Here is a 27,298-nt window from a genome sequence, read left to right on the forward strand (position 1 = left end):
GCCAGTGGTGCAACTTGAATCCCTCCCTGTTAGTGTTGTTACACCCTCCGACAACACACCGACGAGGCATGATGTCTCCAAAGTTCCAAAAAATAGTCGAAAAAACGGAAAATAACAGAGCTGAGTCCCGGTGTTTGTAATGTGTTGAAAATGAAAATGGCGGGTGTATTACCTCGGTGACGTCACGTTCTGACGTCATCGCTACGAGACCGATAAACAGAAAGGCGTTTAATTCGCCAAAATTCACCCATTTAGAGTTCGGAAATCGGTTAAAAAAATATATGGTCTTTTTTCTGCAACATCAAGGTATATATTGACGCTTGCATAGGTTTGGTGATAATGTTCCCCTTTAAGTATAGTTATGGAAAAAAATAATAAAAACATTGAAAACTCATTTGTATACTCTAGCCTTTAAATAGACTCCCTTTTTAGACCAGTTGATCTGCCGTTTCTTTTCTTTTTCTCCTATGTCCCACTCTCCCTTGTGGAGGGGGTCCGGTCCGATCCGGTGGCCATGTACTGCTCGCCTGTGTATCGGCTGGGGACATCTCTGCGCTGCTGATCCGCCTCCGCTTGGGATGGTTTCCTGCTGGCTCCGCTGTGAACGGGACTCTCGCGGCTGTGTTGGATCTGCTTTGGACTGGACTCTTGCGACTGTGTTGGATCCATTATGGATTGAACTTTCACAGTATCATGTTAGACCCGCTCGACATCCATTACTTTCCTCCTCTCCAAGGTTCTCATAGTCATCATTGTCACCGACGTCCCACTGGGTGTGAGTTTTCCTTGCCCGTATGTGGGCCTACCGAGGATGTCGTAGTGGTTTGTGCAGCCCTTTGAGACACTAGTGATTTAGGGCTATATAAGTAAACATTGATTGAGTGATTGATAGAAAACAAAGCGGTAATTTTCTGAGTTACTCTTCATAGTACGAAAATAAAGTCATATTTTCTTTTTGTTGGGGGGATCCACATAATCCCGCCCCTACAGTATGTCTTCTAGAAAGTTAAAGTTAAAGTACTAATGATTGTCACACACACGCTAAGTGTGGTTATTTCTCCTCTTCTCCATCAAATCAAATCAATCAAATTAAAAGTGTTTTTTAATAGCATCCAACTCCCACTTTTAGCACTTTCAGCTGTGCTGCCATTTAAAAATATTTTTCATTCTTGAAGACATGCACCTGGGGATAGGTTGATTGGCAACACTAAATTGGCCCTAGTGTGTGAATGTGAGTGTGAATGTTGTCTGTCTATCTGTGTTGGCCCTGCGATGAGGTGGCGACTTGTCCAGGGTGTACCCTGCCTTCCGCCCGATTGTAGCTGAGATAGGCGCCAGCGCCCCCCGCGACCCCGAAAGGGCATAAGCGGTAGAAAATGGATGGATGGATGGAGGTAGTGATCACTGAGCAACTATTTAGCGGCATCTGTTCTTCCTTTAATCCTCCTCAACGGCTGAGACGTTGATTGTCCATCTTTTCTTCCTCTCTCACTCTGGCGTTTAACTTTGATTTTGGAGTACTTTTAGTTGTTGTCCCGTACTATAAATTGATGATTTCCTGTCTGGCTTGTAAGGCGGACCACATCCTTGTGTTCTGTGAAGATTGCATACCAACAGACAAATCCATAGCAGATAAAAAGCCGACAGGCCTGGTAATAAGTCATCTACTTGGCAGTGAGAAAAAGTCCTCACAGTATGTACAGAAACTGTTTCAATCCCACAAGTGTCTGGCTTTTCAAATGTGGTTTTAAAAGCCCAAGTTATGACCTTCTTGGTTTCCTTCTCTCGCCCGTGTGTGCCTCTCCCTCTCCTCTGTCAATACTTCTGTCTGCTGTCGGCTTTTGGAATCGATGCGAAGCCTCCATCTGTCAGTTTAATTGTGCATATGTCGCGCTGTACGACAGCAATGATTCCATCATGAAAAAGGTTATTTATGGCTTTCCTGTTGTCAAACGAGGGTCTGTGTCTTTGGTTGGAAAAAGGATCGAGTCGAGGAGACTTTTTCGAATTCATGGCCAGACAAAACAGATTTTTTGAAACACCGTAAATTGGCATCCAATTAACGGCTCTATTCAGTCACCCACTGAGTCTCCTTGGTTTGCTGCGTGATTTACAAAAGCAAATAATTGTTGTATTGTCTAATCAGCACCGGGTCGACAAACACCGCCGTTAACAGATGTGGCTGACTGGAGGAAAGCCTTTCAACGCCACAAAATGGCGGAGTTGCATTTGGATCATGAGTGTTTTGCATCAACGGCTTGATTTCCATTCTGGTGGCCTTCCCACTTACTTGTGGACTCCAAATCATTACTAAAATGACTTTTCAGATTTCATAGACACGTTCCAGTTTTTGCCTGCCGATTAATGACCCGTCCTTTTTGCGCTTTTGGTAAATAAACACCTGGGTTAAATGACAGCGTTTACACTACTCCCGTCAAAAAGTTATTTGTTGCCGTTTATAGAGCTGACATTTTGGTGCCTAGCTGCATTGAAGTGGAAATGAAAAAAATGTCCACTGTTACGGTCCACCTAGATCAGGGGTCACCAACGCGGGACCAGATGAGTGGCCCGCTGGCCTGTTCTAAAAATAGCTCAAATAGCAGCACTTACCAGTGAGCTGCCTCTATTTTTTTAAATTGTATTTATTTACTACCAAGCTGGTCTCGCTGTGCTTGACATTTTTAATTCTAAGAGAGAAAAAAAACTCAAATTGAATTTGAAAATCCAAGAAAATATTTTAAAGACTTGCGCTTCAAAATTCATTTATTTATTTACTTTGCTTTTTATAACTTTCAGAAAGACAATTTTATAGAAAAAATACAACCTTAAAAATGACTTTAGGATTTTTAAACACATATACCTTTTAACCTTTTAAATTCCTTCCTCTTCTTTCCTGACAATTTAAATCAATGTTCAAGTAAATTAATTTTTTTATGGTAAAGAATAATAAATACATTATAATTTAATTCTTCATTTTAATTTCTGTTTTTTCGACAAAGAATATTTGTGAAATATTTCTTCAAACTTATGATTAAAATTCAAAAAAAATATTCTGGCAAATCTAGAAAATCTGTCGAATCAAATTTAAATCTTATTTCAAAGTCTTTTGAATTTCTTTTAAAATTTTTGTTCTGGAAAATTTAGAAGAAATAATGATTTGTCTTTGTTTGAAATATAGCTTGGTCCAATTTGTTATATATTCTAACAAAATGCAGACTGGATTTTAACCTATTTAAAACATGTCATGAAAATTCTAAAATTAATCTTCATCAGGGAAAATTACTAATGATGTTCCATACATTCTTTTTTTTATTTTTTTTAAAAGATTCGAATCAACTAGTTTTTCTCTTTAATTTTTTCGGTTAAATTTTGAATTCTAAAGAGTCGAAATTGAAGATAAACTATGTTTCAAAATTAAATTTTCATTGTTTTTGTGTTTTCTCCTCTTTTAAACCGTTCAATTTAGTGTTTTTTTCATCATTTATTCTCTACAAAAAACCTTTTGTAAAAGGAAATAAAATGTACAACGGATTAACGGACAGACATACCCATTTTTTTTATATATATAGATTTATTTATCAAAGGTAAATTGAGCAAATCGGTTATTTCTGGCAATTTATTTAAGTGTGTATCAAACTGGTAGCCCTTCGCATTAATCAGTACCCAGAAAGTAGCTCTTGGTTCCAAAAAGGTTGGTGACCCCTGACCTAGAGTATATTGGGCTTAAATAAGGCAATGAAGCAGCAGATGGAGCTGCACATTACTACACCCTACAGCAGGGATGGGAAATTACAAACCCTGTTTCCATATGAGTTGGGAAATTGTGTTAGATGTAAATATAAACAGAATACAATGATTTGCAAATCATTTTCAACCCATATTCAGTTGAATTTGCTACAAAAGCAATCTTAATCATTAACTTTACAATTTGATGCCAGCAACAGGCGACAAAGAAATTGGGGAAGGTGGCAATAAATACTGATAAAGTATTTATAAAATACTGATAAAGTATTTATTACCATCAAACACTTATATGGAACATCCCACAGGTGTGCAGGCTAATTGGGAACAGGTGGGTGCCATGATTGGGTATAAAAGCAGCTTCCATGAAATGCTAAGTCATTCACAAACAAGGATGGGGTGAGGGTCACCACTTTGTAAGCTAATTGTCGAACAGTTTTAGAACAACATTTCTCAAAGAGCTATTGCAAGGAATTTAGGGATTTTACCATCTACGGTCCGTAAAATCATCAAAAAGTTTAGAGAATCTGGAGAAATCACTGCACATAAGCGATGAAATTACGGACTTTTGATCCCTCAGGCGGTACTGCATCAAAAACCAACATCAGTGTGTTAAGGATATCACCACATGGGCTCAGGAACACTTCATAAAACCACTGTCAGTAAATACAGTTGGTTGCTACATCTGTAAGTGCAAGTTAAAACTCTGCTATGCAAAGCCAAACCCATTTATCAACAATATCCTGAAACGCCGCTGGCTTGGCTGGGTCCGAGTTCACCTAAGATGGACTGATGCAAAGTGGAAAGGTGTTCTGTGGTCTGACGAGTCCACATTTCAAATTATATTTGGAAACAGAGGACGTGGTTCCCCCCAGAACAAAGAGGGAAATAACCATTCGGATTGTTATAGGCGCAAAGTTTAAAAGCCAGCATGTGTGATGGTATGGGGGTGTATTAGTGCCCAAGGCATGGGTGACTTACACATCTGTGAAGGCACCATTAATGCTGAATGGTCCATACAGGTTTTGGAACAACATATGTTGTCATCCAAGCAACGTTATCATGGATGCCCCTGCTTATTTCAGCAAGACAGGTGTTACAACAGCGTGGCTTTGTAGTAAAAGAGTGCGGGTACTTTCCTGGCCCGCCTGCAGTCCAGACCTGTCTCCCAATGAAAATGTTTGGCGCATTATGAAGTGTAAAATACGACAGCGGAGACCCCGGACTGTTGAACGACTGAAGCTCTACATAAAACAAGAATGGGAAAGAATTTCACTTTCAAAGCTTCAACAATTAGTTTCCTCAGTTCCCAAACATTTATTGGGTGTTGCTAAAAGAAAAGGTGATGTAACACAGTGGTGAACATGCCCTTTCCCAACTACTTTGGCACGTGTTGCAGCCATGAAATTCTAAGTTAATTATTAAATATGTTGTCTTTGCAGCATATTCAACTGAATATGGGTTGAAAAGGATTTGCAAGTCATCGTATTCCGTTTATATTTACATCTAACACAATTTCCCTACTCATATGGAAACAGGGTTTTTATATGATAAAGTACAACACGATTAAAGGTGCAATCCCTGAAATTGGCTTAAAACGATGTCAAACCATATCACATGATAATAAAAACCTCACAGTAATGATTGACAAGATGTTTAAACAATGACATTTTCAGGTTTTTGAATGACTAGGACACTCAATATGTCCATAAATAAAGTTAAAAACAACCCATGATTGTCACACACACACACACACACACACACACACACACACACACACACACACACACACACACTAGGTGTGGCGAAATTTTTATCTGCATTTGACCCATCCCCCTTGGTCACTCCCTGGGAGGTGAGGGGAGCAGTGAGCAGCAGCGGTAGCAAAGGATTATGAAACACTGACTATCAGGATTAGGTAAAAAGTTCCTCGTTTACTTCCCAGACAAACTCGTCGACCTGTTTTACAGTCAAGCAAAAATGCGAAACATGAAAGAAAGGATAAAATATCACTTGTATGCATAACTTAGTTAAAGAAAGCTTGCTCTGTGTCTCCCTGCATCACCTAGGATAGTTCTTAAAGGCCTACTGAAATGCGATTTTCTTATTTAAACGGGGATAGCAGGTCCATTCTATGTGTCATACTTGATCATTTCGCGATATTGCCATATTTTTGCTGAAAGGATTTAGTATAGAACATCGACGATAAAAGTTCGCAACTTTTGGTGCTGATAAAAAAGCCTTGCCTTTACCGGAAGTAGCAGACGATGTGCGCGTGACGTCACGGGTTGTGGAGCTCCTCATATCGTCACACTGTTTACAATCATGGCCACCAGCAGTGAGAGCGATTAGGACCGAGAAGGCGACGATTTTCCCCACTAATTTGAGCGAGGATAAAAGAATTGTGGATGAGGAAAGTGAGAGTGAAGGACTAGAAAAAAAACAAAGACTATACAGTGGGAGCGATTCAGATATTTTTAGACAATTCTGGAAAATCCCATATCTGCTTATTGTGTTACTAGTGTTTTAGTGAGATTATATGGTCGTACCTGTACAACCTGAAGGTCCGCCCCGCACCTTTCTTCAGCACCAGTCGACAGGTGGTAGATAGATAGATAGATAGATAGATAGATAGTACTTTATTTATTCCGTCAGGAGAGTTCCTTCAGGAAAATTACAATTTTCAGCACAATCCCATTCAAGATCAGACAAACATTACAGGGAGACAGAACAGAATCGCTGACGGGTCTGCCGGCTTCCAGCGCCCCTTACAAAAAAGGTGGTGGTGATGCCCATCTCTGCCCTTTGCAAGGGACCCTCTACGAAACACGATCTTTTGAAATGATCGCTGCATAATACACTGTACTTTTTGTGTGTGGTCCAATCCAATTATGTTTGCTTGAACGCTCTGTTCCATAGTAAACCTTCACCGTCGCGGTGGCAGCGGCGGCGTGACCAAGAAGAACGCGGAGTTGGAATATACTTACAACACTTTATGTACATATTTATATACATACTTATATATTTACATATTTATATAATATGTAACTACAAGCTCCATTCACAGACAGAGTCCCATTGCTTTTATGAGCGGTCGAGCGAGTCAAACGCCGGAAAAAAAAAAAATATATATATATATATATATATACATATAATTTTATTTGTGGCGGCCGCAATTCTTCCGTGGCGGGCCCTTCCATCAATTTTCTACCGCTTATTCCCTTTCGGGGTCGCGGGGGGCGCTGGTGCCTATATTGGGCCTAGTGTGTGAATGTGAGTGTGAATGTTGTCTGTCTATCTGTGTTGGCCTTGCGATGAGGTGGCGACTTGTCCAGGGTGTACCCCGCCTTCCGCCCGATCGTGGCGGGCCGCCACAAACAAATGAATGTGTGGGAAACCCTGCTATGGATCAGAGCGGTCAAGCGAACATGGTTCCCGACCACTTGTCAACCGGCAGGTTTCAGTGAGAAAATTGTGGTAAAAAGTCGCCTATTACCGGAGATCAGCGGAGCTTGCGCCGTCCATGCAGCTGCCAGTACTTCCCTCAGACACTGGCGTCAACACACCGGTGGACACACCCCTCCGACTATCAGGTACTATTTAACTCACTAAAAGACTAGCAACACAATAGAATGATAAGGGATTTCCCAGAATTATCCTAGTAAATGTGTCTAAAAACCTCTGAATCGCTCCAAATGCAATTGCCTTTTTTTTTTTTTACTTTTTTTTATCAATATCCTCATCCACGAATCATTCATCCCCGCTCAAATTATTGGGGAAATTGTCGTTTTTTCGGTCCGAATAGCTCTTGCTGCTGGAAGCTCCCATTAGAAACAATGTGAGGATATGAGGAGCCCTCACACCGGTGATGTCATCGTCTGCTACTTCCGGTACAGGCAAGGCTTTTTTTATTAGCGACCAAAAGTTGCAAACTTTATTGTTGATGTTCTCTACTAAATCCTTTCAGCAAAAATATGGCAATATCGCGAAATGATCAAGTATGACACATAGAATGGACCTGCTATCCCTGTTTGAATAAGAAAATCTCATTTCAGAAGGCCTTTAAACAGACCCCACCTCTCATCTTCCTGGAGCCACTGTGACACGGTCCTGTTGGATTGCCGTATTGCCTTTATGTCAATAAATCGCTGACGAAAACCGTGATTTCGACTATTTCAGATTCATATTGATCTGTATTAAATGTAGCCATATGTTGGCTTGAATACAGAGCTTCATTTACGTAAACTGACATGTTCCATGTCCTGTACACCAGTGGTTCTCAAATGGGGGTACGCGTAACCCTTGGGGGTACTTGAAGGTATGCCAAGGGGTACTTGAGATTTTTTTTTTTAAATATTCTAAAAATAGCAACAATTCAAAAATCCTTAATAAAAATATTTATTGAATAATACTTCAACAAAATATGAATGTAAACTGTGAAAAGAAATGCAACAATGCAATATTCAGTATTGACAACTATATTTTTTGTGGACATGTTCCATAAATATTGATGTTAAAGATTTCTTTTTTTGTGAAGAAATGCACAGGGGTTAGTGCGTCTGCCTCACAATACGAAGGTCCTGCAGTCCTGGGTTCAAATCCAGGCTAGGGATCTTTCTGTGTGGAGTTTGCATGTTCTCCCCGTGAATGCGTGGGTTCCCTCCGGGTACTCCGGCTTCCTCCCACTTCCAAAGACATGCACCTGGGGATAGGTTGATTGGCAACACTAAATTGGCCCTAGTGTGTGAATGTTGTCTGTCTATCTGTGTTGGCCCTGCGATGAGGTGGCGACTTGTCCAGGGTGTACCCCGCCTTCCGCCCGATTGTAGCTGAGATAGGCGCCAGCGCCCCCCGCGACCCCGAAAGGGAATAAGCGGTAGAAAATGGATGGATGGATGTTTAGAATTAAGTTCATGAATCCAGATGGATCTCCATTACAATCCCCAAAGAGGGCACTTCAAGTTGATGATTACTTCTATGTGTAGAAATCTTTATTTATAATTAAATCACTTGTTTATTTTTCAACAAGTTTTTATTTATTTTTATACCTTTTTTTCCAAATAGTTCAAGAAAGACCACTACAAATGAGCAATATTTTGCACTGTTATACAATTGAATAAATCAGAAACTGATGACATAGTGCTGTATTTTACTTCTTTATCTCTTTTTTTCAACCAAAAATGCTTTGCTCTGATTAGGGGGTACTTGAATTAAAAAAACGTTCACAGGGGGTACATCACTGAAAAAAGGTTGAGAACCACTGCTGTACACGATCCACAATGCAGCATAAAAAGCACAAGTGAGCCATGCACTCAAAGTATTTGGACAGACACCCACTGCTTGATGTTGGCCTGCTATAATTACCTTAACTGCCGAGTGACACCATGATTATGGGGTTAAAGTGAAGTGCACAAGCTTTCGTTTGGCTGCATTAGAATATTTTTTACAATGACTAGCTTTTTTGAACAAGTGTGTCAGTCCTGCTGAAGCGTCAAAGAATGACGTGGAAAAACACTCATTTAAATACACGGAGGAGGAACAACAAAATCACGAATATAAACAGACACCCACACAAATGAACAAGCTGGCGCGTATTAAAGAAGTTTCTCTTACCTGCTTGTGCATCTCGATGTTGAGACCGTAGGACATTTCGTAGTACTGTGGAGGCAAACAGACCAAGCTCTGTTAGACATTTTGATCCAGCGCATATTAACACTGACAAAGCACAGCCTACTGTACCACTCAACATCTGCTGCACTGCAAAGCCACATATGTTGTGCCAGGCAGACCAGATTGTAGTCTACAGTTTTACCCAGTACAAAAGAGCAGTTTTTTTACGGAAAACTGTGTGGTAACTCATAGAAAAGAGTATTTTTGGTATTACCAGAAATGTTTAGAATACTTATCACTTTATTGGCTTTGGAATTGTGGGGAAAAACTGATTCAGCACTGTTAATCTAACCCAGTGGTTCTTAAACATTGTTGGAGGTTCGAACCCCAACAGTTTCATACGTTCATTCAACCAACCCTTCTTTTGTGAAAAATAAAATGTTTTTTTTTTTTCAAATTCAAGACAGTTATATGTTGTTTTTTTCACGGTGTACAAAATGAACCATGCATGAACATCACCTCGTTGAAAACAACAAATTATCCATTCACCCATCCATTTTCTACCGCTAATTCCCTTTGGGGTCCTTGGGGGGCGCTGGTGCCTCTCAACTACAATCGGGCAACCCTCCCGGATTTTCCGGGAGACTCCCGAAACTCAGCGCCTCTCCCGAAAACTTCCTGGAAAAAATTTTCTCCCGAAAATCTCCCGAAATTCAGCGGAGCTGGAGGACACGCCCCCTACAGCTCCATGCTGACCTGAGTGGGAACAGCCTGTTTTCACGTCCGCTTTCCCACTATACAAACAGCTTGCCTGCCCAATCACGTTACAACATCTACGGATTTTAATAAAAAACTGCACACACAAGAGGACGAAGCAGAAGAACGAGGACGTTACAGCCATGGCGACGCCGTCTGTAATAGAGTGATTCTATGTTGTCTGTTGCCATCTCCTGGTGAATGTTGGCTATAGCGTTATGGGGTTGCTTTTTGATTGGCCAACGATTTATGTGGTGTTGCGCACCTGACGGCAAGTGACTCTCGCCAGTACGCAAATGGCAGAACAAAGGTTACTCAAATAGTGAAAGGTAAGTGTTGTTGTTTTTTTTAGTAACTAGCAAGCACAGTACAGTTAGGAGAACAACTGTGTTTTTATTACTGTGTAAATGATAGGTGCCGTCTGAAATTCAACTATTTATTTTATTTATATATGTAATATAATAAATATATATAGCTAAAATTCACTGAAAGTCAAGTATTTCATACATACATATGTATATTTATACATATATATATATATACAAATATTTATATATGAAATATATATGAAATACTCGAGTTGGTGAATTGTAGATGTAAATATACTCCTCCCCTCTTAACCACGGCCCGCCCCAACCACGCCCCCGATCACGCCCCCAATCACGCCTCCACTCCACCCCCGACCACGCCCCCCACCTCCCGAAATCGGAGGTCTCAAGGTTGGCAAGTATGGGGGAACACCCTGGACAAGTCACCACCTCATCGCAGTGCCACAACAAATTACACACCTGCAAATCAGTGTGACTTCTGCTGTTGCTGTATCCATAATACGCCGATTTGGAGAAGTTTTTATTTACACGATGAGTCCATACTTGCCAACCTTCATGATTTTTCCGGGAGAATCCTGAATTTCAGTGCCTCTCCCAGGGCAACAATTCTCCGGAATTTCTCCCGATTTCCACAACGATATTGGAGGCGTGCCTTAAGGCACTGCCTTTAGCGTCCTTTACAACCTGTCGTCATATCCGATATTCCTCCATACAAACCGTGTGCCGGTGCATTCACATCATTTATGTGGCTTTTACACACACATAAGTGAATGCAGTGCATACTTGATCGACAGCTATACAGGTCACACTGAGGGTGGCCGTATAAACAACTTTGACACAGTTACAAATACGCACCACACTGTGAACCCACACCAAACAGGAGAGAACATACCCACCATAACATAACGTCAAAAATTCCCAGAACCCCTTGCAGCACTAACTCTTCCGGAATCTACAATATACACCCCCTCTACCACCAAACCCCGCCCACCTCAACCACGCCCCCCGCTCCACCTCAACCCCTACTCCCCCCATGTCCTGAATTCAGAGTTCTCAAGTTTGGCAAGTATGGATGAGTCGGATGTGTCTTGACTGGCTCCGCCGAACCCCTGAGGCCGACTCACCGAACCCCTAAGGTTCGTTCGAACCCAGGTTAAAAACCACTGATCTAACCATACTTCAGCGTTTGAGAGATGCTCTTTGTTACGACATTTCGTGTCATGACGTCTGGTGTTGCAATGTTTCGTGGTTACCAACACACCCCGTTAACTTCATACAAAAAGAGTATGTAAGGAATAAGCGGGCAGTAGAATACGTAGTCTCTACTGTACAATAAGAAACCACAACAACAATTTCCCCTTCATTATGCTGTGTTTCCCAAGGTTCTGAGTGCACTTCTTGTTGGAGACAGAATCACAATCAGAAGTACTTAATGAATCCCCGAGGGGAAATTGAGATTTTCAGCACAATCCCATTCAAGACCAGACAAACATAACAGGGAGACAGAAACAGGGTTGCTGAGGGGTCTGCCAACGTCCAGCGCCCCTTAGTATAAAAGGTGAGAAACCGGTAAACGGTGGGAGGAGAGGGGAAGTAAAAAAATTATCAGTCAAAAAGGCTGGTCTAAAGGGGGGTCCACACTGAGACCAAGGAAAAACACCTCATAGCCATAGCACACACAAATATCTTACTTAGAATCAACAAAACTTGCAACAGAGGGGAGGGTGTGGGAGCTTAGGAGGCCGGCTGCTGCTGTAAAAGCGCTACTCAGCCGTCCATCGCCCCCAAGGGGAATCAAGCAGTCACGTCCATATATGGATATTCACATCCACCACTATGTTGAAAAAGAGCATAAAGTGTACAATTGAATAGCTTAGTTGCTCAGACAGCAGTGTTAGTTTTTTCAAGTTTCAACTGAGGTACGACGTTTGAAATGAGGAATGAGTTAGTGTCTGGTAGCATATAAGCAAGCTAACAACTAGCACACTGGCTGCTTTTCCAGGAATTGAGCAAAGTGCAGCAATGAGTCAGGGTTTTATGGTCATTTAAAAGCCTACTGAAACCCACTACTACCGACCACGCAGTCTGATAGTTTATATATCAATGATGAAATATTAACATTGCAACACATGCCAATACGGCCTTTTTAGTTTACTTAATGACAATATTAAATTTCCCGCGGAGTTTCCTGTTGAAAACGTCGCGGAATGATGACGTGTGTTTGTGACATTAATGGTTGAAGGAGACATATTAGCTCAGCACCACACACGGCTAAAAGTCGTCTCTTTTCATCGCGTAATTACACAGTATTTTGGACATCTGTGTTGCTGAATCTTTTGCGATTTGTTCAATTAATAATGGAGAAGTCAAAGTAGAAAGATGGAGGTGGGAAGATTTTAGCCTTTAGCTACACAAACACACGGTGCTTCCTTGTTTTAAGCTTTACTAAGGATCAGAACGGTCAAGCGAACATGGATCCCGACTACATGTCAACCGGCAGTTTTCGGTGAGAAAATTGTGGTAATAAGTCGCCTCTTACCGGATATCAGTGGAGCTTCTGTCCTGCTGCAGCTTCGTGACTTCCCTCAACACACCCGTCAACACAACCGTCAACACACCCCTGGTCACACCTCTCCGACTATCAGGTACTATTTAACTCACTAAAAAACTAGCAACACAATAGGCAGATAAGGGATTTCCCGGAATTATCCGAGTAAATGTGTCTAAAAACATCTGAATTGCTCTCACTGCAATCGCCTATTTATTAATTTTTTTCCCCCCTAGTCCTTCACTCTAAATTTCCTCATCCACAAATCGTTCATCCTCGCTCAAATTAATGGGGAAATTGTCGCTTTCTCGGTCCGAATAGCTCTCACTGCTGGAGGCTCACATTATAAACAATGTGAGGATGTGAGGAGCCCTTCAACCAGTGACGTCATCTGCTACTTCCGGTACAGGCAAAGCTTTTTTATTAGCGACCAAAATTTGCTAAATTTATCGTCGATGTTCTCTACTAAATCCTTTCAGCAAAAATATGCCAATATCGCGAAATGATCAAGTATGACACATAGAATGGACCTGCTATCCCCGTTTAAATGAGAAAATCTCATTTCAGTAGGCCTTTAAATGTGAAGCAGTACTAGTATGGGTAGTTTTACCAGGTTTTGTCATGAACACGGTTAATGGTGACATCGCTAACGCACGACAACGCAGCAAAGTCATGCATGTGTGTGGATGCGCACATAATGTGCTGTGATGAGGCTGATGATGGCATCCAGCCAGCAAGGCGACAAAAAGTCATCCTGCGCTCCAGAATGAACAATGTCTGACTGATGAGAGCGACGTCTCTCTCTCTCCGTTTCCTCCTCGCCTCAGTCAGCCTCTCCTCCTTCATTGCCGTCCGACTACTCAGCCTGGCGTTCTCTGACCTCCTTTCACTTTTAATGACTCTCCTTTGCCTGTGTGTCCGTGTCCTGTTTCTGTCCTTTTTGACTGGTCTCCATCAATCGTCCATCTTCTACCCACCCCGATAGTTCTCTTATGGTACTTACTCGCAGTCCTGACGTGTACTTGACTCTCTTTTTCACGTATAGAAAGACACACCTTCACATATCACACCTGACAACGCAAAGCTATTAAAGCGCTCCCCGAGTCGCAGCTTGGACATAAAAGGCATGTGACATCTCAGTTTGTTCCATCGCTCTTCCTTGACGCCATCTTTCATCAGCTTTTCCTTTACCTCGCCATCATTACCGCCGCCTCGCTCTTTAACTCAATTCCTGTCTGTCTCTCCTGATTAATTCTCTCGCCATCTCGTCCATCAGCTTCTTCATTTCTGTCGTTACACCACTCTCTTTTGCACGCCTTCTCCTTTCGCGTCGCTTATGTCCACACAACCATGAAAATAAACTAGGGCTGTCAACATTAAAGGGGAACATTATCACCAGACCTATGTAAGCGTCAAAATGTACCTTGATGTTGCAGAAAAAAGACCATATGTTTTTTTAACCGATTTCCGAACTGTAAAAGGGTGAATTTGGCGATTTAAACGCCTTTCAATTGTTCACTGTCGGAGCGATGACCTTTCACCCGTGAAGTTATAATGGGAAGCAATCCACAAATTTTCTCAAACACATAACACACACAAGTCAAATCAGCTCTGTTATTTTCCGTTTTTTCGAATGTTTTCCGTGCCTTGGAGACATCATGCCTTGTCGGTGTGTTGTCGGAGGGTGTAACAACACGGTCAGGGACGGATTCAAGTTGACTTACGTGGAGTGTGCATGCTAACATGCTATTTAGGCTAGCTGTGTGTACATATTGCATCGTTATGCCTCATTTGTACCTATATTTGCATCCAGCCTTTCCCTCCACCCACATTTAATGCCAAACAAACACGTACCAATCTACAGAATCAAGTTGCACCAGTGTCAAAAGATGCAAAAGTCCCTTGTTTGTTCTGCACATTTTACCGACGATAGCGATGCTACGACAGAGATGTGTAAATATCCTGCGACACTCAAAGCAGATGCATTTCCTACGATAAAGTCAACGAAATTAAAAAGGTGAGTTTTGTTGATGTTATTGACTTATGTGCTAATCAGATTTGGTCACGGTATGACTGCCACCTAATCGATGCTAACATGCTATTTAGGCTAGCTGTATGTACATTTGTAGCTATATTTGCACCCAGCCTTTCCCTCCACCCACATTTAATGCCAATCAAACACATACCAATCGACGGATTTAAGCTGCTCCAGTGGTTAAAAGATGCAATCGTTGGTTAGAAGGCGATCGCCGAATAGTTTCAATAGCTATTCGCTCAATGGCTTCAGTTTCTTCTTCAATTTCGTTTTCGCTATCTGCCTCCACACTCCAACCATCCGTTTCAATACATGCGTAATCTGTTGAATCGCTTAAACCGCTGAAATCCGAGCTAATGTCGCTATATCTTGTTGTTCTATCCGCCATGTTTGTTTGTATTGGCTTCACTATGTGACGTCACAGGAAAATGGACGTGATAGCGAAAATCAGGCACTTCAAAGCCTTTTTTCGGGATATTCCATGATGGGTAAAATTTTGAAAAAAACTTCGAAAAATAAAATAAGCCACGGGGAACTGATTTTTATTGGTTTTAAGCCTTCTGAAAATGTGATAATGTTCCCCTTTAAAGGCCTACTGAAACCCACTACTACCGACCACACAGTCTGATAGTTTATATATCAATGATGAAATATTAACATTGCAACACATGCCAATGCGGCCGGTTTAGTTAACTAAATTACAATTTTAAATTTCCCGCAGAGTTTCCTGTTGAAAACGTTGCGGAATGATGACGTGTGTTTGTGACGTTATTGGTTGGAGGCGACTTACTAGCTCAGCACCACACACGGCTAAAAGTCGTCTCTTTTCATCGCATAATTACACAATAATTTAGACATCTGTGTTGCTGAATCTTTTGCAATTTGTTCAATTAATAACGTAGACTATAAAGAACAATGCTGTTGGTGGAAAGCGGTGTATTGCAACTGTCTTTAACACCGAGACACAGCCGGTGTTTCTTTGTTTGTTGTGAAGCTTTAACACAAAGCGGTCAGGCGGGAAATTGTGATATATATATTACCGAAGACATCAGTGGATTATTCGTCCTCCTGCAGTAGCTGTCAAAAAAAGGCAGCTGCGAGCTTGGTTCCTCGGCTTCTACCTGAGACACTGGCGTGGATCAATCAATCAATCAATTTTTATTTATATAGCCCTAAATCACAAATGTCTCAAAGGACTGTACAAACCATTACGACTACGACATCCTCGGAAGAACCCACAAAAGGGCAAGGAAAACTCACACCCAGTGGGCAGGGAGAATTCACATCCAGTGGGACGCCAGTGACAATGCTGACTATGAGAAACCTGGGAGAGGACCTCAGAAGTGGGCAACCCCCCCCTCTAGGGGACCGAAAGCAATGGATGTCGAGCGGGTCTAACATGATACTGTGAAAGTTCAATCCATGGTGGCTCCAACACAGCCGCGAGAGTTCAGTTCAACTACATGTCAACCGGCAGTTTTCGGTGAGAAAATTGAGTGTTGTTACTGCGCTGGGAGGACGTGAATGAAACTGCCTAACAATAAATCCACATAAGAAACCAATTACTCGCCCTCAATCATTCTACAGTTATAACATCATTGGGCAGACACGCTCTCAGACACGTCACTCAGGTCCTCATAGAGCTGGAGGGGGCGTGGCCTCCAGCTCCGCCTGAATTTCGGGAGATTTTCGGGAGAAAACTTGTCCCGGGAGGTTTTCGGGAGAGGCGCTGAATTTCGGGAGTCTCTCGGAAAATCCGGGAGGGTTGGCAAGTATGCCACAGACGCCTGGTGTGACGTCTAACCAGAAAATACATCAACTAACCGTGCTATAAGGAAATAAGCGCCAACCAGTGTACGGAAAGCACAGTGTGTATGACCAATAGTCTCATTAGAGGAAGTGCATGGACACAAATAGAAGAAATAAGACTAATTTACTGCATGGAAGCGTAGTCAGTGAGCGCAGGCCAGCAGGGAGAAGGACAGAGAGGGAGAATCCACTCAAGTTCAGCAAGGTACAAACTAGTGCGAGTACGCCCCTGGTGCCACATTTTCCTTCCACAAAAAATTGTAGAGCTCAGATCAACATTTATGCTTGATGTGGAACACTTGAGCAAACGGCCTGACAAAGAAGAAGCCTCCACTTGCAGAATACACACATTGAAGCCAGGAATGTCGTGCTGGTAGAATGGCAGCGCTCCTCTGTTCTAGCAGTCGCAAGCAAGCTTTGATTGGGGACTTCAAGAGGCCTTGACAAACATGCACATGTGAGACCCCGGGGACTGGAAAGAAGAAAGTTCCCTACTTCCCTTGAGAGTGGTTAATTAAAAATGGCGTTGCAAGGCTCGGCATTCTCGGAAGCGCTGGTGAAGAAGAAAGACGTCAAATCAAGGCGAGCTAAGTCTAGTGACAAGAACATTTACAGCCAACTGCTTCACTGACAGGGTAACAGGAATAAATGTAAATATTCTACATTGCACCCATGCTCATGAAAATGTCAATGCAGGATCAATCAAGGTGTTCAAACCTTACCAGATGACCAGTGCTGTTTTGAGGCAACATTTAGCGCAGGGGTCGGGAACCTTTTTGGCTGAAAGAGCCATGAAAGCCAAATATTTCAAAATGAATTTCCGTGAGAGCCATATTATATTTTTTAACACTGAATACAACTAAATGCGTGCATTTTTAAGTAAGACCAACATTTTTATAGTATAATAAGTCTCTAATTCTTTTTAATAACATTGTTATTCTGAAGCTAACCAATAATGAATCAAATGTCATGTCTGTGGATCATTTTTTGTTTGGCCATGTGCGGTTTGTCTTTTGGACTCTTTAAGTTCCTGTTTTTTTCCACTCACTTGTCTGGTTTCCTTGGTTACTCATTTTGTCCACTTGTCTCTGGTGGACAAAATGCCTGCTCACCTGCTTCCCGAGCACTAATCAGAGGCAGTAATTAAGCTTGTCTTTGCCAGTCAGTCGCCCTGGCGTCAATGTGCTCTTTTCTTGCTCTGTGCTGACTTGTTTCATGCCTTGCCATAGTTTCGTGCTTCATGCCATGCCACGTAAGTTTTGATTTATGTTCATAGTCTATGCGTTAGCTTTCTTCCTTAGCCCAAGTTATGCCTCCGCTGTGAGCGATTTTTGTTTGTATCTTTTTTTAGTTTAAATTAAGTCATGTTTTTACCTAAATGCCATGTCCTGAGTAGTCCGTCTGCGACCCCCCCCCCCCCCCCATCATGACATAAAATACTTCTTACTATTAATGCGACTTCTTGAACAGGTGCGGTAGGAAACGAATGGATGAATTTAAATGCATGAGAATGTTTTATATTTTGAACGTTATTTTTAGCACTGTGAATTACAGCGGAATTATTCATAATTATCGTGTTAAGCAATGTCAGCTAAGATTTATCTGAGAGCCAGATGCAGTCATCAAAAGAGCCACATCTGGCTCTAGAGCCATGGGTTCCCTACCCCTGATTTAGCGAGTATTCAGACCTTTACAATTACTTGTCTTCAAAAAAGGACAAAGCCAGCAACTGGTTTTAGTGTAATTAGAGACATGAAAGCATCATCAATTCATTGGACATTGAACATCCATCCTCCCACTGCTCCCAATGGGCCCAATATTGGGTTGTGAGCATAGATTCAATGGAATGGGCAAAGTCTAAACAGCTCTAATGTTAACGCCAAGCGTGTAATTTTCTGCTGAAACACTAGGGGTGCTGTTTTCTGGCCAGGCAACAACGCCAGCAAGCACAACTTTGGTAGCCCTATTATCTTGTTAGTAGGGCTGCGAATCTTTGGGTGTCCCACGATTCGGTTCAATATCGATTCTTGGGGTCGCGATTCGATATATCGATTTTTTCGATATATTTTTCTGATTCAAAATGATTCTGTATTCATTCAATACATAGGATTTCAGCAGGATCTACATCAGTCTGCTGACATGCTAGCAGAGTAGTAGATTTTTTTTTTTAACTTTTATAATTGTAAAGCAGAATGTTTTATCAACTGATTGCAATAATGTAAATTTGTTTTAACTATTAAACAAACCAAAAATATGACTTATTTTATCTTTGTGAAAATATTGGACACGGTGTGTTGTCAAGCTTATGAAATGCTATGCAAATGTAAGCCACTCTGTTCTTTTTTTTTATTTTATAAATGTCTAATGATAATGTCAATGAGGGATATTTAATCGCTGCTATGCTGAAATTATAACTAATATTGATACTGTTGTTGATAATATTCATTTTTGTTTCACTACTTTTGGTTTGTTCTGTGTCGTGTTTGTGTCTTCTCTCAATTGCTCTGTTTATTGCAGTTCTGAGTGTTGCTGGGTCAGGTTTGGTTTTGGAATTGGATTGCATTGTTATGGTATTGCTGTGTATTGGTTTGTTGGATTGATTAAAAAAAAATAAAAACATTTAAAATCGCTTTTTTTTTAAATGAGAATCGATTCTGAATCGCACGACGTGAGAATCGCGATTCGTATTCGAATCGATTTTTTCCCACACCCCTACTTGTTAGCGTCCTTGTCGCCAGCAAACAATGGGGATTAAAGACGGGGAAGTGTTATTGGCGCGGGATCACATCGATCTGTTAGGACAGTCACTACTGCAAACGGTAACGCAAAATTGGAGAAGGCATTAGTGAATTGGGATGTATACGGAGTATGGGTATTTTTTGGTACAGGTTCCTAATTGGGTCGATCCAGAGGACTTTTTCGATTCTGAACAAATGATACGGCTATTTGTATTTTTTTAATCAAACTGACACCAGAGTTAGTGTCAGTTTGAAGTGGACATGCTTGAATCACGACTGCCGCTACAGCGCTTCAGCCTTCCAGCAATCCACAGGCCAAAATTAATCTACTCAAAAAATCCTAACATGTAATTAATAATAATCCTTTAAGTTGCTTTGAACCAAAATTGCATCCACTGACAGGTCTGTGGTCGCCGTCTGCCGTCAAAATACACCTTGCTCTACTGTGCTTCAATTCGTTCTGTTTCTTAACTCTCCAATATGGACGATCGAGCAGTACACTTGCTCACTTTATTGATATTATACACTACACAGACATCGGCAGCTGTCAAAACGCAGTACGGTCTTCGGTCCGTCACTCAAATACGTCTGTGTGCAACATGAATACACATAACAACTCTTAGTGTTACAAAATGCACACCCACTTTAACATGCTAATTGATTCTTTTGATTAACTTGATACAATAAATCATGTCACAGGTCTGAATGCCATACATAAGTATTGTTTCCCGAGGTGATGACATGACAACTGCACTACAAACAGTGGACTTGTTGAAGACTTAAAGGCCTACTGAAATGAGATTTTCTTATTTAAACGGGGATAGCAGGTCCATTCTATGTGTCATACTTGATCATTTCGCGATATTGCCATATTTTTGCTGAAAGGATTTAGTAGAGAACATCGACAATAAAGTTCACAACTTTTGGTCGCTAATAAAAAAGCCTTGCCTGTACCGGAAGTAGCAGACGATGTGCGCGTGACGTCACGGGTTGTGGAGCTCCTCACATCCTCACACTGTTTACAATCATTGCCACCAGCAGCGAGAGTGATTCGGACCAAGAAAGCGATGATTTCCCCATTAAGCGAGGATGAAAGATTCGTGGATGAGGATAGTGAGAGTGAAGGACTAGAAATAAAAAAAAGACAGGGCAGTGGGAGCGATTCAGATGTTATTAGACAGATTTACTAGGATAATTCTGGAAAATCCCTTATCGTCTTATTGTGTTACTAGTGTTTTAGTGAGATTATATAGTCGTACCTGAAAGTCGGAGGGGTGTGGTCACGGGTGTGGTGACCGCCAGTGTCTCTGAGGGAAGCCACGTTTCTTGACGAGGCGAAGCGAAGGTAGCCGGTTGAGCCGCTTGAGCTTTTTTTCCCCCTCCTCCACGGTGGAAGCATCCCACGTTCGGGGGCGGCCGGTCGGAGGAGGCAAGACAGTCCGCAGCTGCCTCTTTGACAGCTGCACGAGGAACGACGCAAGCTCTGCTCATGTCTACCTTAAGAGCCAACTCATTACCACAATTTTCTCACCGTAACCTGCCGGTTGACATGTGGTAGAGAACCATGTTCGCTTGACAGCTCTGTTCCAAAGTAAAGCTTCAGCGTCCGGAATGTAAACAAGGAAACACCGGCTGTGTTTGTGTTGCTAAAGGCAGCCGCAATACACCGCTTCCCACCTACATCTTTCTTCTTTGACGTCTCCATTATTAATTGAACAAATTGCAAAAGATTCAGCAACACAGATGTCCAGAATGCTGTGTAATTATGCGATTAAAGCAGACGACTTATAGCTGGAATCGGGCTGGAACAAAATGTTCGCTACAAAAAAACGATTTTTTTTTACAATTGCATTTACACCGATTACAATATAGTACCGATAAGAGTACCGGTATCGATAAGGAATATCGATATGGGTATCGATAAAATGCTAACAACTTAAATCCCTATTGGTGCTTGAAGGCCAGCTTTACGTGTCGTATTTCTGAAAGTCACAGAATGATCACACATCTTGGAACTACCAACTCATCCACAAAGAAATGTGGTCCAGTACTAAGTGTAAACCAATGAAGACGGGCAGAGACTGAATGTCAACATAAGATTGTACGTCTAAACAACAAGGTGCCAGTAAGATAGCAGTTTTAATAAGACTGCTTTTTTTTGTCTTGTTTGCAATAGCTTCATCCTCATTTAACAGCCTGTGTCCCCCACCGTGTCCTATTATATAATCCCTGTGACCACTTGTATGTGTTTATGCAGAATACGGACAAAGCCAGAGTGTGTGTGTGTTTGAGACTAAGCCTGGCAGAGGTTCAATAAGCCAACTGGCCGACATTATTAAGTCGGGACGACAAACACCGGCCACCCACGGATCAGACAAACAAGTGTGTGCGTTTATTAATGTAGTGACACTGAAGCTTAAGCAGCACCTAATCAGTATTCAATCTACAGCTATACCTACTATGGAGGTTTTGCCATTCAGACAAACCTATACCATTAACTATGACAGGATGTTACTTTGTAAGTAGGGATTGGTATAGAAATATTCACTTCACTTAAACGCTAATGTGAATACAAGAGAAACAAGCAGCGTTGGTCGGGTCCGCTTTGGCCGCTGCCCCTGCGACTCAAGCCCTGGTTTTAGTCAGACCTACATAGAGGTTTTTGTTTCATGTCTCTACGACATTCCTAACAGAAGTTACAAGCAGTTTTGTCTGTGTTTTTTCCTAGGGGGCGCTAGAGCGCAATTTTGATATTTGGGGTTTGTTTTTTTTATGAGATGGCAATTTTTGCCAGTCCTGATGTGTGTGTAAAATTTGGTGAGTTTTGGAGCATGTTAAGGGGGTCAAATTACAGATCGGCGTTTCTGGATGTTGTTGATAAATGGCTTTTGCTTTGCATAGTAAAGCTTTAACTTGCACTTTGAAGCATTTTAAGGGGGTCAAATTTCAGCGGTATAGAAATATTCACTTCACTTAAACGTTAATGTGAAAACAAGAGAAATTATCGTCTTTACCCATTAAGAAACGACATACAGTGGGGCAAAAAAGTATTTAGTCAGCCACCGATTGTGCAAGTTCTCCCACTTAAAATGATGAGAGAGGTCTGTAATTTTCATCATAGGTACACTTCAACTGTGACAGAGAGAATGTGCAAAAAAATCCAGGAATTCACATTGTAGGAATTTTAAAGAATTTATTTGTAAATTATGCCGAAAAATAAGTATTTGGTCAACCATTCAAAGCTCTCACTGATGGAAGGAGGTTTTGGCTCCAAATCTCACAATACATGGCCCCATTCATTCTTTCCTTAACACGGATCAATCGTCCTGTCCCCTTAGCAGAAAAAACAGCCCCAAAGCATGATGTTTCCACCCCCATGATTCACAGTAGGTATGGTGTTCTTGGGATGCAACTCACTATTCTTCTTCCTCCAAACACGACAAGTTGAGTTTTTACCAAAAAGTTCTATTTTGGTTTCATCTGACCACATGACATTCTCCCAATCCTCTGCTGTATCATCCATGTATCATATTTTCCACCATAATTTACAAATAAATTCTTTAAAATTCGTACAATGTGAATTCCTGGATTTTCTTTTTACATTCTGTCTCTCACAGTTGAAGTGTACCTATGATGAAAATTACAGACCTCTGTCATCATTTTAAGTGGGAAAACTTGCACAATTGGTGGCTGACTAAATACTTTTTTGCCCCACTGTACCTGAGTCTAAAGTCGTACAAACACCGTCTGAGCAACTAAGGTTTTCACCACAGAAAAATGATCGATCAGCGGGAATACGAGACAGAAACTATAAATAATAAATTCATTTGCAAAGCAATTACAGTACAAACCATTATTTAAAACAATAAAAGCTTAGCCATTAACACAGACAAATACTAAGACTAAAACACAAACAGTGAAGGATAAGATACACAAAACATGCAAAGTAGTGACTTTTCTAACAGTGCGCGTATCTATTTTAGTTGGGGTTTTTTTAATCTAAAGATTTTAGTCAGTGTATAAGTTTTTTTTGACTTCCTAAGGGCGTTTCACCTATATATTTATGCGTCCGTTCTCCATTTGCAAGTACTCTGTGATTGGGCGCTGCCGAACATGCTCCTCTGCTCGAAAAACTACCAATGTGATGACGTGATGACACGCTGTCATGCCCGTTTAAGATAAAAAAAAATTTTAAAAAAGGGGAACCGGTACTTTTCCAACAGAGTATAGTACTGTTTCTGATACATTAGTACCGGGATACTCTACTTGTACCGGTACCAAACATACGGTAGTTTATAACAACAAAATCGCTAATACTTGGTTGATATTCAAGTCACGACAAGTAAACAGAGTATTGTTGGTTTATGCTTGGGTTTTATGAGTAGAATAGAGGACATCCCATTGGCTCAACTGTAAGGAGATGTATTTATAAATTAGAACAAATAAACAAAAAAAACACAGGATTGAGAATGATTTTTTTTTTAAGTTTAGTTCCCCTTTAAAGGCCTAGTGAAACCCACTACTACGGACCACGCAGTCTGATAGTTTATATATCAATGATGAAATATTAACATTGCAACACATGCCAATACGGCCTTTTTAGTTTACTAAATTACAATTTTAAATTTCCCGCTGAGTTTCTTGTTGAAAACGTGGCAGAATGATGACGCGTTTGATGACACGTGCACGTGACGTCTCGGGTTGGAGGGGACATTTTATCCCAGCACCACACACGGCTGAAAGTCGTCTGTTTTCATCGCATAATTACACAGTATTTTGGACATCTGTGTTGCTGAATCTTGTGCAATTTGTCCAATTAATAATGGAGACTATAAAGAATAATGCTGTTGGTGGAAAGCGGTGGATTGCAGCTGCCTTTAACAACCGAGACACAGCCTGTGTTTTTTTGTTTGTTGTGAAGCTTTAACACAGAGCGGTCGAGCGAACATGTTTTCTCTACGTCAACCAGCAAGTTTTTGGATGGGAAAATTGTGATATTAGGTCGGCTCTTACCGGAGACTTCAGTGGATTATGGGACTTCCTCCTGCAGCTCAAAAAGACAGCTGTGATCTTGGCTCCTCCATCGGCTTCTCTCAGAGACACTGCCGTTCACCGCAGCCATCCGACTTTCAGGTATGTATTTACAATCTCACTAAAACACTATTAAAACAATAAGCAGATTAGGGATCTTCCTCAATTATCCTAGTAAATGTGTCTAATTACATTTGAAACGCTTTTTTTATTTGTGCTTTACTCTAACTTTCCTTATCCATGAATCTTTCATCCTCGCTCAAATTACTGGGGAAATTGTCGCTTTCTCGGTCCGAATAGCTCTCGCTGCTGGAGGCTCACATTATAAACAATGTGAGGATGTGAGGAGCCTTGCCGGTAAAGGCAAGGCTTTTTTATTAGCGACCAAAAGTTGCGAACTTTATCGTCGATGTTCTCTACTAAATCCTTTCAGCAAAAATATGGCAATATCGCAAAATGATTAAGTATGACTCATAGAATGGACCTGCTATCCCCGTTTGAATAAGAAAATCTCATTTCAGTAGGCCTTTAAAAAGTAAAGATAAAGGTGAAGTTATAACACTGAAACGTGAAGTGTTTTAAAACACGGCCAGCTCACTAACGGCTAACGTCCATTTGCAGTCTGCAGAGTTTCAGCTACTTCTAAATCACTAATCCTCGTCTCCATGGCGACAAAGTAAGTTTCACACAATATGTTACTGCCGACTAATTCGGAGCCTTTGTTTGTTTACGTACTAATAATATTCAAGTTCACTATTTTATTAAAGGACTAAATTGGTCTATGATTGCAATAAGAACCATTTTTAATGTTTAATGTATTGTAAGATTATTTTTGTTTAAATGAAGCCAATAATGCCATTTTATTTAGAAAAGTATGGCTTTTTTTTTAGCGACCAAAAGTTGCAAAATGTATCGTTGATGTTCTCTACTAAATGCTTTCTGCAAAAATATGGCAATATCGCGAAATGATCAAGTATGACACATAGAATGGACCTGCTATCCCCGTTTAAATAAGAAAATCTCATTTCAGTAGGCCTTTAAGAATTAGAACAAACAGTTTGTTCGAGGTTTCTCCTTCATCAAATCTGTCAGGGTCTATTTAGTGCTTATCTTTCTGTTTCTTTTCTAGCCTGCGGAGATTGTCTCGTCATTTGTCCCCGCCCACCACCTCCAATATAACAGACAAAAGGTGGCGCTCGTATAATCTGTATGGGAAGCCAGCAGACTTTAAAAGTGTCAATGTGGTTTATCCAAGTGGGACGTTGATGGCTGTGGATTGATACGAGATGTGTGCCAGGCTGCATGCATCTGGAGTTGGTGTGTGGGCAAGCAAGTGTGTAGAAGCCTTGAATGCATTGTTCTGGGGTGTCTCACGGGGGAGCTTGTCTCGCTCATCTACACTCCCACACAGCACGGATGTTCAAACATTTATTAGAGGGCTGGTGTAAAGCATATCAGAGGTCAGCTTAGCAGACTACGAGCGATGACTCCATCAGTTCTGACATCCAGCTAGACAACAACTCAACTACCGCACGCCACGGAGCGAGAATATTAGGAACTGCAATTATTGGGGGGAGAACTGGTCCACTTGTCCTAATCCCTATGTACTTGCCTTGTTTCTAGACTCCTCAGACTGCTTTAAGGCTCTTAAAAAACAATCCCTCCCCTTCATCTGGCCCTCTTAAACCCTCAAGCAAGTACCACTCCTGGAAGGTAAAGAAACTTGGAGTCGCTTCCTTCCACTTTTGGTAAGCCACATGGTGGCCTCACACGCAGAAGACCGAGGCGTGGTTTGAGAGTCCTACGTTGGAGCTAAGTAGAGTGCGCTTCCTCCATACTTGCCAACCCTCCCGGATTTTCCGGGAGACTCCCGAAATTCAGCGCCTCTCCCCAAAACCTCCCGGAAGAAATTTTCTCCCAAAATTCAGCAGAGCTGGAGGCCACGTCCCTTTGAGCTCCATGCGGACTTGAGTGGGGACAGCCTGTTTTCACGCCCGCTTTCCCACTATATAAACAGCTTGCCTCCCCAATCACGTTACATCTACGGATTTTAATAAAAAAAAACTGCACACACAAGGAGACGAAGCAGAAGAACGAGGAAGTTACAGCCATGGCGACGCCGTCTGTAATAGAGTGATTCTATGTTGTCTGTCGCCATCTCCTGGTGAATGTTGGCTATAGCGTTATGGGGTTGCTTTTTGATTGGCCAACGATTTATGTGGTGTTGCGCACCTGACGGCAAGTGACTCTCGCCAGTACGCAAATGGCAGAACAAAGATTACTCAAATAGTGAAAGGTAAGTGTTGTTGGTTTTATTTTAGTAACCAGCAAGCACAGTACAGTTAGTATAACAACTCTGTTTTTATTACTGTGTATTTGATAAGTGCCGTCTGAAATTCAACTATTTCTTGTATTTATATGTATAATAAAATAAATACATTGCTAGAATTCACTAAAAGTCAAGTATTTCATACATATATATATTTATACATATATATATATATGAAATATATATGAAATACTCGCGTTGGTGAATCATACTCCCCTCTTAACCACGCCCACCGACCCACCCCTGACCCACCCCCGACCACGCCCCCACCTCCCGAAATCGGAGGTCTCAAGGTTGGCAAGTATGGCTTCCTTACACATCCCGAAAACATGAGTGTTAAGTTAATGGTACATTAAAGGCCTACTGAAACCC

General features: G+C 41.4%; 1 protein-coding gene across 1 annotated transcript in view; it reads right to left on the reverse strand.

Moving 5' to 3' along the window:
* The window catches only part of LOC133540959 (transducin-like enhancer protein 1), a 372,555-nt gene that overhangs the window by 290,472 nt on the left and 54,785 nt on the right, over window positions 1-27,298 (reverse strand). The window contains exon 4 of the mRNA XM_061884044.1: window positions 9,355-9,399. Coding sequence (XP_061740028.1) covers window positions 9,355-9,399 — 45 coding nt within the window. The remainder of the gene's footprint in view (window positions 1-9,354; window positions 9,400-27,298) is intronic.

This window comes from Nerophis ophidion, linkage group LG22, assembly GCF_033978795.1.
Source record: "Nerophis ophidion isolate RoL-2023_Sa linkage group LG22, RoL_Noph_v1.0, whole genome shotgun sequence".
NCBI lineage: Eukaryota > Metazoa > Chordata > Actinopteri > Syngnathiformes > Syngnathidae > Nerophis > Nerophis ophidion.